General features: G+C 41.1%; 1 protein-coding gene across 1 annotated transcript in view; it reads left to right on the forward strand.

Moving 5' to 3' along the window:
- LOC140952586 (pre-mRNA-processing-splicing factor 8) overlaps positions 1 to 12,248 on the forward strand; it is a 28,903-nt gene that overhangs the window by 15,367 nt on the left and 1,288 nt on the right. The window contains exons 21-38 of the mRNA XM_073402012.1: positions 1 to 72; positions 1,780 to 1,866; positions 2,069 to 2,161; positions 2,835 to 2,970; positions 3,536 to 3,835; positions 4,552 to 4,698; positions 6,050 to 6,210; positions 6,775 to 6,966; positions 7,495 to 7,732; positions 8,138 to 8,266; positions 8,760 to 8,873; positions 9,041 to 9,115; positions 9,547 to 9,792; positions 10,051 to 10,097; positions 10,215 to 10,596; positions 11,080 to 11,220; positions 11,342 to 11,481; positions 11,829 to 12,031. The exon at positions 1 to 72 is cut by the window's left edge and continues 68 nt beyond it. Of these exons, the coding sequence (XP_073258113.1) occupies positions 1 to 72; positions 1,780 to 1,866; positions 2,069 to 2,161; positions 2,835 to 2,970; positions 3,536 to 3,835; positions 4,552 to 4,698; positions 6,050 to 6,210; positions 6,775 to 6,966; positions 7,495 to 7,732; positions 8,138 to 8,266; positions 8,760 to 8,873; positions 9,041 to 9,115; positions 9,547 to 9,792; positions 10,051 to 10,097; positions 10,215 to 10,596; positions 11,080 to 11,220; positions 11,342 to 11,481; positions 11,829 to 12,031 (2,903 nt within the window). The remainder of the gene's footprint in view (positions 73 to 1,779; positions 1,867 to 2,068; positions 2,162 to 2,834; positions 2,971 to 3,535; positions 3,836 to 4,551; positions 4,699 to 6,049; positions 6,211 to 6,774; positions 6,967 to 7,494; positions 7,733 to 8,137; positions 8,267 to 8,759; positions 8,874 to 9,040; positions 9,116 to 9,546; positions 9,793 to 10,050; positions 10,098 to 10,214; positions 10,597 to 11,079; positions 11,221 to 11,341; positions 11,482 to 11,828; positions 12,032 to 12,248) is intronic.

Raw genomic sequence — 12,248 nt, forward strand, 5'->3', positions numbered from 1 at the left:
CACACCAAAAGAGCTTGGTGGTCTTGGTATGCTTTCCATGGGACACGTGCTCATTCCTCAGTCAGATCTCAGGTTACCTGAAGTTTCTATTTGTTACTGTTGTTTTTCTCTTTCTCCAATTTGAATCAAGGCTATCAAGTTTTGATGAAAGAAGCTTGTTTTAAGATAAGAGTGTAGCCCAGCCCTATTGCTATATTGCAGAAATGAGAGCAGCACTTTTTTTCGATAATCTCTCTTTTCAATAATGTGTAGTTCCAGAAAATATCCAGACCCCCACCACGGAGGGAATTTCACTTAGGACCCCCCACCCCCTTGGATTTTCCATTTTTGCTGGGAACTGATGGCCCCCTCACCCCTCCGGAATTTCCACAAGTGTGACAAAGACCCCCCAACGCCTCTGGAAAAGTTCATTTTCACGAAGAAAGATTATTAAAGTGAAAGAATGAGACATTTTATGGTTAGTACGCAACGGTTTCCATCAGAAGCTTGTACGCCTCTGTTTCCATTTATTTGAGTGATCTCCCAACAAAAAAAATACAATACACAACCACAAAGTAACCTAATCTGCAGTTTTTGCTAATCCCTAACTTTAAATGAAATAGATAAAATTATAAGTCGGTTGTATTTATGAATTTACCTTAATCAGGGCAAGCTTACGATTTGTTATTTGTCTTCTTGGGCGTAATGCTGATAGAATTAACGCCATTTGGTGCGGGAATGCTAAATGGTGAACAAGTCAAACTTTCAACCACAAAATTAAGGCAAAACAAAGAGAAGAATAAAAACTCTGACTTCTGAAATGATAACAATAAATACCCCCTGCACCTTGAAGGGAAACCAAGTCCAATTTACTGTTGTCCGATCGACTGATGCGACGTTATGCGTGATGGCCGTAATGTTTGGTGAAATCAACACCATTTCAGTGAGCGAGAATTCGATCATGAACATGCCACATCTTCAACCACAAAATTAAGAGAAAATGAAAAGGAGAATAAAAACTCTACATTCTAGAATGGTTGCAATATAAAGTTTGTGCTTCGTGAAGTAAATTGCCACTTTACTGTTCTTCCATCGATCGACTGACGCAACGTGATGTGTTGCACGCGTTGATGTCTTAAGGGAGACTGGTAACGAATAATGGCGGCCGAATATACGAGCTTGCGATAAAACGAGTTGTGGTCGTTCTAATTCCTTTGAAATTACATCCAAAATGCTTTTGGAAGAAAAGGAAACCTGGTCAAGATCAAAAGGAGCAATTTTAAATGATAAATTTCAAGTTATTTATGTCTTAAAAATGATCTACCAGTTCGGTAAGAAGTAATGTTCGAACTCAGGTCGAAACGAAATGATAATTACCCCCGGAAAGTGATTTTATTGTCCTACCCCCCTCCCCTCTGGAATTTCCTGGGCCTCTGACCCCCCCCCCCCCCCCTTACCCCCCTGGAGTTTCCAGTTCCCTCCGTGGTGGAGGTCTGGATATTTTCTGGAACCACACAATAGGCAATAATCTCCTTGAAGATTTGCCTGTTCCAAGCTCTCAGATAGTAGGGATGATGCATAAGTGAAAGGCACCCAAAAATATGAGCGTGTGATCTGGAAAAAGGGGTGGTGGTGGGAAAAAGGAAGGGAGAGAGGCACCCTTTTTCTTCCTAGTTCCCTCCCGTTTTATTTTCGTGTTCGCACTTTCTCAATTTTGCAGACCCAACTATTTTGGATCCTGGAACAGCCTACTCGAAGATTAATGTGCTAATACTAAGTTTCTCTAATTTTCGCCTCCAGGTGGTCTCAACAGACTGATGCAGGGATTACTCACTTCCGATCTGGAATGAGCCATGACAAAGATCAGTTGATCCCTAACTTGTACAGGTAACATTCCTCCTTCTTCTTCAAAGAAATCATTTCAGCAACAAGCGTAAAGTGGAGGGATTGTTACCCTAGAAATTTTAAGAATGAAAACCAAACTCAGACCTTAAAATCAGAAGCAACTTATTTTTATTAACTTAGTCATAACCTGAATGGTAAGGTAACTTTCATTGAGTTTATAGTGCTGTTCTCTTGGTGACATCAGGTACATCCAACCATGGGAGAGTGAGTTCATTGACTCTCAAAGAGTCTGGGCTGAGTATGCCTTGAAACGACAAGAAGCTAATGCTCAGAACAGGTGAGTGCTCACACCTTTCACCCTACTGCGTTCTGATAAGAATACCCATGTATTCATGGCTAGGTGTACAGTGCTCCAAGCTGAAACTGTTTTGGTCGCCATATAGGCTTGATTACCAGTGAATGAACATGCGCTCCTCCCCTGAGCAGGGAGAAGTGGAAATTGAGCCTAGTCTCCAGGGTGGGTGGAAAAAATGTTGGGTGACTAAAATCAGGGCAAGCCATCAATTTGGTGTCCTGTGTTCAGTAGTAATGTGGCAATGCAGTGTTTTTCATTACTTCATGTTGATGGTCTTTTTTAAGTTAAAGTGAGATAAACAAGTGTATGAAATAAATATATTTTTTGCTCCATTTTCATAACAATTGAGCTCTTTGGCGTTCAAAATATCAGCTTTGAATCGTTTCATTGTGGTAAATTGACTTATATCAAACTACGTTTTATTTTCACTGCCCGCCTACACAACGCAACAGTACAGTTTGTTTTGAAATTGACCCATTCAACAATTAGCACCTGGACATACAGATAACATTTGAATATTTTTCAAGGCTAATACTGAACCACCTGTTAGCGTTCTTATCTTAATTGTTAATTATAACCTTCTTGGTATCTTCTGTGTATGGTAATTGTGCAAAGAAAATGTTTGCTTTATATTATCTGTTGGTTCCTTCCTCAGACGTTTAACCCTGGAGGATTTAGAGGACTCCTGGGATCGTGGAATACCTCGAATTAACACACTGTTCCAGAAGGACAGACACACACTTGCTTATGACAAGGGATGGAGAGTTAGAACAGATTTCAAACAGTACCAGGTAAACTTTTTAACAATCATGTTCGGTTTATTAGATTATGTTTTAACTTTAAGCGAAAATTTGTTCATTCAGTACTGAGTGCCTAGTTTGACAGGACAATAAATTATGACGTAGAGTGAGCTATCACAGTGTCCTTTATCCTTTATTGAAAATGACAGCATCATCAAGATTGAGTAGTCTCTGAAAATCTGGCAAAAGTTTGTGTCAGAAATGACTAAGACTGTACAAAGTACCACCTGGGGTTGCTTGATCTTGCTATAATAATAGTGTACGTAAATACTGTTAAAGAGTGTCTGATTAACGTCTAGAAACGAGTGGACTGAAACTAGAAAACGTCAGAATGACGACGTTTTCATGTTTCACTTCTTCGTTTGATCACGCTTCGAAATTAATTTATTTCTTGTGTTGTTTGGGGTTCATTATGTGTGTCTCACAATTATATCACACTAGCTGAGGTAAAATCCTGGGAATGATCTTCAAATTAGTGCGCAAATTTCACGAGCCTGAGCGTAAAACTGTAGAAAAAAACTCAAAAAAGTTACTCATGAATCTTGTCGTTCCAAAGGTTCTCAAACAGAATCCGTTCTGGTGGACTCATCAGCGACATGATGGCAAACTGTGGAATCTAAATAACTACCGCACAGACATGATCCAGGCGCTGGGTGGCGTGGAAGGTATCTTGGAACATACACTTTTCAAAGGAACGTACTTCCCAACCTGGGAGGGTCTGTTCTGGGAGAAAGCAAGTGGATTTGAGGAGTCCATGAAGTACAAAAAACTGACCAACGCTCAGCGCTCTGGATTGAATCAGATTCCCAACAGACGATTCACACTCTGGTGGTCACCCACTATAAACAGGGCCAATGTAAGTGACTCACAGTATATCTTATAGAAGGGTCCATATATAACGTAACTGCTTAAAATTCAAGATGGCGTCTCGCGACATATTTTTTTCGTGGAACGTGTGCCGATTTTATGAAACCAACAACATTTGATCACCACTGCCAAAGAATTTATTTTTAAAAAACTCACAAGGGTTTTAAGTAAGGTGTAGTAAACAATTTTAGTTGCTAATGTGAAGGCTAATTTTTTGAAAACTTTGTCGCCTTGCCGCCCATACGAGACGCAATTTTATGTTCTGCGTTGTGTCTTGTTTCTTTGTTTTAGCGTTTTGTTAATAATTTAGATATAATAATCCTGTTCAGGGAAAAATAACCAAATCAACCAACCGGCGCCTGCCACCCTGCCGCGCAGGGTAAGATTTCAACGATGTCGTGCTTGTGAAGGCAACGTTTTGTTCAGATGTTGTCTTAGTAACCTAGCCATCAGGCCTTCCTTGGAGGGCTGGGGAAAAAAGAACATTAGAAAGGTTGGATCATTATATTGTACATTTTTGTGAAACTACCCACCTACCCTTCCCCTAAGCCAGCATTTTGCCGTAAGTGGGAAGTAAGTGTTTATGTTGGCTTAGAGGAGGGGTAGGTGGGTAGTTTCCCCGAAACGTGTAATGATCCTTAATGTCTTAGGGGCATTTTGACCGCTACTCTCGCTCCAACCTTATCTTTGTTTGATTTCTTGCAGGTTTACGTTGGATTCCAGGTTCAGCTTGACCTCACCGGAATCTTCATGCATGGCAAGATTCCAACACTGAAGATCTCACTCATTCAGATTTTCAGAGCTCACTTGTGGCAAAAAGTACACGAGAGTGTTGTCATGGACTTGTGTCAGGTAAAGTTCAATCCTAGACTCATTTATAGAGCGTTTCCACTCACCTTGCCAACAGCTGTGCAAATTTCTTGGAACATAAGTTAGTTTTAACAGACGAGAAAGGTTCAACTTCCACACGGTACTGGTTTAGGACACCAACATAGCCTCCGTTTCATTTTTGGGGACACCAACATGGCGGACTTGACGTCAGATGAAAAAGCTCTATAAGGACACTAAGGGCGCGTTGGATTGACGCTATTACAGAATAAGAATAAATCATGGAACAAACTTAGGAAATAATCTGTTTAGGCAATTCATGACATCGTAATATCTGCAAATCTAAATGAAGTACAGTATTACGATGTATGTAGCACCCCGGTGGTCCAAAAAAATCTGGTAAAAGAGATTTCTAACAAAATTTCTGTGTATTCTTATTTCGGAATAAAATCAATCGAACGCTACCTTAAACGCTCGAGTATCTGTTAATTAACAAGTACACGATACTATAGCACTGAGCGTGTCACGCGTTGTGTCGTCAATGTTTGTAAAATGTACGTTAAGGTATGATCACGCATTTCAGGAAAACGTAAATGGAGACAGTTACCCGTGTAGGAACTTATCAACTTTGATGACGTTTTATGTAAAACGTTTTCTTTGCGATGATCGTGACCGTTTGGCCTACACTTATGAAAAGAATTTACAGTGCAACGAACTCAAGCGGGGCGTTCACTACTCAACCAATCACGGGTCACATTAACAGCAAGATTGGTACAGTTTCAAAGTGTCGTTGCAGGGTCCGGTTGAGTTTGTTACATTGTAAGGTATGAGTTTTAAAATGAACGTTAACTTGTACGTCTGGACTGAGTATGTGTCGGTAATCAAGTATTAGAATTTGTACAAAACGCAAGTGAAGTTACCGGTATTCCTTAATTTTACGAGTATACCATTTGATTACCTATTAATGTCATGTTGTCATGGGTAACAAATTTTGCTCACAGTCGTACGTTTTTTGACATGTTTATCGTGTCGATAGAGAACTCCACGCACTGAAAAGTTTAGAGCATAGTTTTTGGCTTATGTTCACAAGTTTCTGAATTTTTCGACAAAACACTTGTTAGAATGCTCTTTGATGTAGTCTTTCGCGTGTTTAGGTTTTCTTCATTCATAACATGTTAAAACTTCGACGCTATCTTGAATATAAATCATAAATTAACTCTGAAATTTGGCGCCAAAATTAAGGAGTAATTTACCCATGATGTTAGCCTTTTGGCGTAGGATCTCTTCTGATCTCTCTCTTTGAAAATTTATTTTTCAACCACGGATTTGATTTAATTAACTGTAATGTAACTGTTGGTTGTCATAATTATTGTAGGTTTTTGATCAAGAACTGGATGCTCTTGAGATTGAGACAGTGCAGAAAGAAACTATTCATCCTCGTAAATCGTACAAGATGAACAGCTCATGCGCTGATATCCTCTTGTTTGCTGCATACAAGTGGAACGTCTCCAAACCTTCTATTCTGGCTGATTCCAAGTACGTCTCTCCTTTCTTCGTGCTCAAATTCTCTTAACGTGCATGAACAGTTGATAACAGCCTTGTAGGAAAACATTGGCAGTTAAAACAAATCATTTCGATTATATTTGCTTCCATTCTTTCTCGGCTGTCTTCACTTTGGTTTGTAACAAATGAGCCTTTCAAATTTAAGCGATACAAGATGCCTTTTGCTAATACATATTTTTAGGCATTTCTTACAACTCCACCATGGATCACTGGGCCCCTTTTAGTCGTGTTTGATAATAGTTATTGTTGATGAGTCGGCATAGTCTGTCCGTCGAGCGCGCGTCCGAAAAAAAAAAATTTGCGAGGGATTTTGTGTTCACCAGTGCATGGGTTGTGGGAGTTGTGTAAGTGGCTCACGTCTCGTGCGCTCGTTGAATTTCTTTGGAAAAATCTATAGGACGAAAAAGTGTCTGGAAGACTGCCTGGAGGCAAGTGTTCGTCCATTTTTATGATGCGTCTGCTTGAATATGTATTGATATTACAAGGATAAATTTAGTGCCGCTTAGTATGTTAAAGAAATCTTCACTTCATTCGTAGTGACATCATGGATAGCACCACAACTCAGAAATACTGGGTCGATGTACAACTTCGCTGGGGTGACTACGACTCTCATGACATCGAGAGATACGCACGCGCCAAATACCTTGACTACACCACTGATAACATGAGCATTTACCCCTCCCCCACTGGGGTCCTCGTTGGAATTGATCTGGCCTACAATCTTCACAGGTTAGAGAAGAATGCGCTTGCCGTCTTTTCATAAGCAGTGCCAGTTATTCGAAATGCCAAGAGTTAGGTCCTTGTTGGTAACATGGCTTCAGGAACATTGGTGTTCCCATTTGGGTAGAAATTTTCACAGCAATATGCGCCGCTCAATTTGAAACTCCTTGCCGAATAAGCCATTCGTTTAAAAAAGCTGATTCTTTACCTTAAAACTCCTCCATCTCACTACTAGAAAGATGGCATTGTCAGACCTAAACTTGACACTTCCGGTGCAAATTCCCCACCCCACCCCTGCAGTGGTCAAATTCCCTTCTCCCCTGGCGCAGGTGATGGTCAAATGCCCGGGGTTTGCCCAGGGGAGGTTGTGGAAGTTTCATTTTGATCGGTGCTTTAGATTGCAAGATAATTCATATGGAAGTGCACATTGGATAGTTAGGTATTGTAGACACTAAAAGTGAATGGTATTCAATGATTTGATGGTAGTAGCAGTTAACATATCCATTTCATAATAGGGATGAGCTTCCTTTCTTGCAGCGCGTTCGGTAACTGGTTCCCTGGTGTGAAACCCCTGATCCAGCAAGCCATGGCTAAAATCATGAAGGCTAACCCGGCCCTGTACGTGTTGAGAGAACGAGTCAGGAAAGGTCTGCAGCTGTACTCCAGTGAACCCACTGAGCCTTACTTATCCTCACAGAATTACGGAGAACTCTTCTCAAACCAGATTATCTGGTTTGTGGATGACACCAACGTCTACAGAGTCACAATTCACAAAGTGAGAGCTTACTTTTGTCACCTTTGCTATTATCTTTTCCAACGTCCCTCACATCTGTAAAGCGTGTATAGGTATTGCGGTTTCATAAAATTAGTCATCGCACGGAAACCCTTTTTAAGCTGAAAAACAGACTGAATTCTTTACAGTGTTCAAGCGAGCTCTCGCTTGTACTTCCGTTGTAATTTAGAAGCCGCTAACATACTTCTTGTACGGAGAAAACAGTTTTAAACCGTTAGAACTAAAGTATTTTTTTACGTGGGTGTGAATGGAAAAAAATTCTTCTGAGAAAAATTCTTCTTAATGGTAAATAGCGTGCATTTTGAATCATCCTCTGAAAGTCGACATAAAAGACATTTTTAATTCTACACTTATCGTCTAACACGTGCCTCTGCGTTTTCATTTCAGACGTTCGAAGGTAACTTGACCACGAAACCAATCAACGGTGCCATCTTTATCTTCAATCCTCGCACGGGACAGCTTTTCCTCAAAATCATCCACACTTCAGTATGGGCTGGACAGAAACGTTTGGGACAGGTAGGTCTTGTATCTTATGGTGATTATCCTGCGTGACAGGCGTCGATAGGGGAGGGGAGGGGAATGAAGGTAAAAAAACCGGAGGGGATGGGGTAGAGAAGGAAAGAACTGCCCCTCCCTTCTCCCTTTCGCGCTTTTCTCCCCTTCCCCTCCCCTTTTTTTGCAACTGCTACGCAAGCTATATGGCGATGTGTTAGCTGTTCAAGCCATGAAAAAATGTGACATGGTCGTGCGGGATTTTTGGATTCGGTCACTTTCACGAACAGAGTTTCTGACTTAACATGTCCGATTCAGACCTTTTTCTAAGTTCCACTGGCAAAGTTTCTTGCATTGTAAGCCATATATTCTTACGCAAACACGTGGATCCAGGGGAAAGAAAGCTGACTGTCCTCCGGGTCAGACGTCAAGTGTATATTGTATTGGTCGGCAGTATCTCACCTTAACTATCTGAACTAACAAAGGGCTGAAATTCTTTATTGGTGTGTTGTTTTAGTTGGCCAAGTGGAAGACAGCTGAAGAAGTAGCAGCTTTGATTCGTTCACTGCCGGTTGAAGAACAACCCAAACAGATCATTGTGACCAGGAAAGGGATGCTTGATCCTCTCGAGGTGTTGTATAATTACACTTTAGGGTTACGTCAAGGCATCGTCACATTTTCCGTCTTTGTTGGCTTCTGGACTCTGTTAAATAGACTTATGTCACCCGTGTCGCTTTTTGTAATTGTGGTGTAGTTTTGCTTTGAGGGAAAACTGATACAAGTGTCTTAATGTTTCAGGTCCATCTGCTGGATTTCCCTAACATCGTTATTAAGGGCAGTGAACTGCAGCTTCCTTTTCAGGCCTGCTTAAAGGTTTGTGTTTAAAGCATAGATTTGTTATAAATGAAGGAAAATGGAAGGAAAAGTTGGCCCAACGTTTTTAAGTTTCAATCTATGTTTATCCTTGGCATCCGTTGGAACAGATGGCAGGATACAGATTCCAATGCCTTGGTCTTAAATAACAAAACTGGACCATTCAATTGATGCGAAGACAAGTTTTAGCTTTTTCTCTGTAAGCCCGGAGAGTGACCAACATCAATTTTCTCCTCAAACTATCAAAACACAATGCGAAGAAAAAATTGTGAGAATTACTAAAATGATCACCGTAAGTAAATTGCTTCGATCTTTTAACAAATTCTCTCAACTGGTTTTTCAAGGAAACATACAGAGATCAGTATGGAGAATTTCTAAGTGGATACTGAGGCTTAAAGGGTTAATAATTTCTGTTCTCTTCTACCTTGTAGGTAGAAAAGCTTGGAGACATGATTCTGAAAGCAACCGAGCCACAAATGGTCTTGTTCAATCTGTATGATGACTGGTTAAAGACCATCTCTTCCTACACGGCGTTCTCTCGTCTGATCCTCATCCTTCGTGCCTTGCACGTGAATGCTGACCGAACAAAGGTGCTCCTTAAACCAGACAAGACCACTATCACTGAGCCACATCATATCTGGCCAACCCTGACTGATGAGGAATGGGTACCAGTTGAGGTATGTTACGTGTGAACGCTTGTCTGTAGTCTAGGGTGGCAATGCGTACATGCAACTGTTAGTGTAGTTTGTTTTGCCTCTTAATTATGTGCTAAAACTCGGCTAGAATGATTTGAGAAACGTGTCAATTATCGCCTTTTTTTTTCTCGTGCATTACTGTAGTTGACTAGTTCACTGCCTTTCTCTGTTTCCATCCTTTGTTCGATAATGGTTTCTTCGCCTTTTGAATCGTTCTTTCTTTTCTTTCCTGTTGTATAGGTTGCACTGAAGGATCTCATCCTAGCCGATTATGGCAAAAAGAACAAGTGAGTTGACTGCTTTTAACTTGAATCTTCACACAATTACATTCAAATTGCCTTTTGCCTTGAATACTTACCGTACTCTCCTTCGGTCTAACAGTACCATTTATGTTTCTTCTCTAGCGTGAATGTAGCTTCCTTGACCCAGTCTGAGATCCGAGACATCATTCTGGGTATGGAGATCTCAGCACCCTCGCAACAGAGGCAACAAATCGCTGAGATCGAGAAGCAGACCAAAGAACAGTCGCAGCTAACAGCTACCACCACTCGAACCACCAACATCCACGGTGATGAGATCATCGTGTCCACAACGTCCAACTACGAGACCCAGACATTCTCCTCTAAGACTGAGTGGCGTGTAAGAGCAATATCAGCTACTAACCTGCACTTGAGGACGAATCATATTTATGTTTCTTCTGATGACATCAAGGAGACTGGTTTCACGTATATTTTGCCCAAGAATATCCTCAAGAAGTTTATCGTTATTTCGGATTTAAGGACACAGGTAAGTGATTTCTTTGCTAGCGAAGGTGACAAAAGCCAAACAATAATCGCTCAAGCCTTTCTTACTGGAGAAGTTGCGGTGTAAATTTTTCATCCACCTGGCCCCAGTTGTTAAAAAGGTCGATTACACTCTCCGCCGGATCCAGTGAAGAACAATTGTTTTCTGTAGTACTTATCTTTTGGTTAGTGATTTATCCGGTGTATAGTTCTTTCGAACGTTTGAACAACCTGGCCCTGATTAGCTTCAATAAAAGCCCTTTTCTTAACAAAAAGTCTCCGATATGTCACACCCTTTACGGGACTCAACTACTTGGAAATCATACCTTTTACATTGGCTCATACTAATGTATATTTTGTATGAGATACCCCCCCCCCCACCTCCTTCCCCTTGAACAAGATTTGACCCTTTTGCTTGGCGTCAGGTTTGTCCGTGTAGGAGAGTAATAATAAGCTCACTCCGTAACTTTCAATCGATTCACCTCAGATCGCTGGCTACCTGTACGGGGTCAGTCCGCCTGACAATCCGCAAGTGAAAGAAATCCGCTGCATTGTAATGGTGCCACAATGGGGCACTCACCAGACTGTGCATTTACCAAACATGTTACCACAACACGACTACCTCAAGGTAAGACTAACAGATTTTATTTACCTAAAGACTTAAGAGCACTCGTTCAAAAGCCTCTGTGTGACCAGGCTATGTATGTGTCCAAATATTGAGTGTGGTGTTTGTGTTTGCCTGTTTGTAGGAAATGGAACCGTTAGGTTGGGTTCACACTCAGCCCAACGAACTACCTCAGCTTTCCCCGCAAGACGTTACAACACACGCCAAGATCATGGCCGACAATCCATCATGGGATGGCGAGAAAACTGTCATTATTACTTGCAGGTATGTCACGTTAGTCAGGCTTCGTTCTAAAGAACATAAGATTTGCTCCACCTGGGAAGCGAAGCTAATATTGTTTTGTCAATAATATTTTTCTGGAAGCTTACGTATGTACTGCCATTGAAACATAATCGGCTCTGCTCAAAACTGCTTATCAATATCTCTTGGGTTACATTCAGATCTTTTCACTACTGACATCAAACAGATAGACACTTGTGTCCGTATCACTTCCGTGGCGGCTGCCGCCTTCTTGGAAAAATGATACGCTGTAAAGTTGAGCATGTGCCGAGATTTGCTGGTTATGTTGCCCTTGTTTTATTTATTTAGTTTTTTTTCCTTGTTGTTTTCAGTTTTACTCCTGGCTCATGTTCACTGACAGCCTACAAACTGACCCCTTCGGGTTACGATTGGGGACGAAATAACAAGGACACAGGGAACAATCCCAGGGGTTATCTCCCCTCCCACTACGAGAAAGTGCAAATGTTACTGTCTGATCGTTTCCTTGGTTTCTTCATGGTACCCGCCCAAGGATCCTGGAACTTCAACTTTATGGGTAAGTACTGTTAAATTTCGTGTTATCGATTGATTTTTCTCCTCATTGTTTAACCAGAAGTGCTTACCGTTTACACAACCCACCCTCGCATAAACATAAAACTGTAGTATTAGACTTGGCGGGAGAACGACCCGCTACGAAGTAAATCCAAACCAGCTGAATAGGCTGAAAAGTAGAAACATTGCATCCTTTCAAATGAGAGCCCATTATTTTCTGA

The sequence above is a fragment of the Porites lutea genome, chromosome 11 (genome assembly GCF_958299795.1).
Source record: "Porites lutea chromosome 11, jaPorLute2.1, whole genome shotgun sequence".
In the NCBI taxonomy this organism is placed as follows: domain Eukaryota; kingdom Metazoa; phylum Cnidaria; class Anthozoa; order Scleractinia; family Poritidae; genus Porites; species Porites lutea.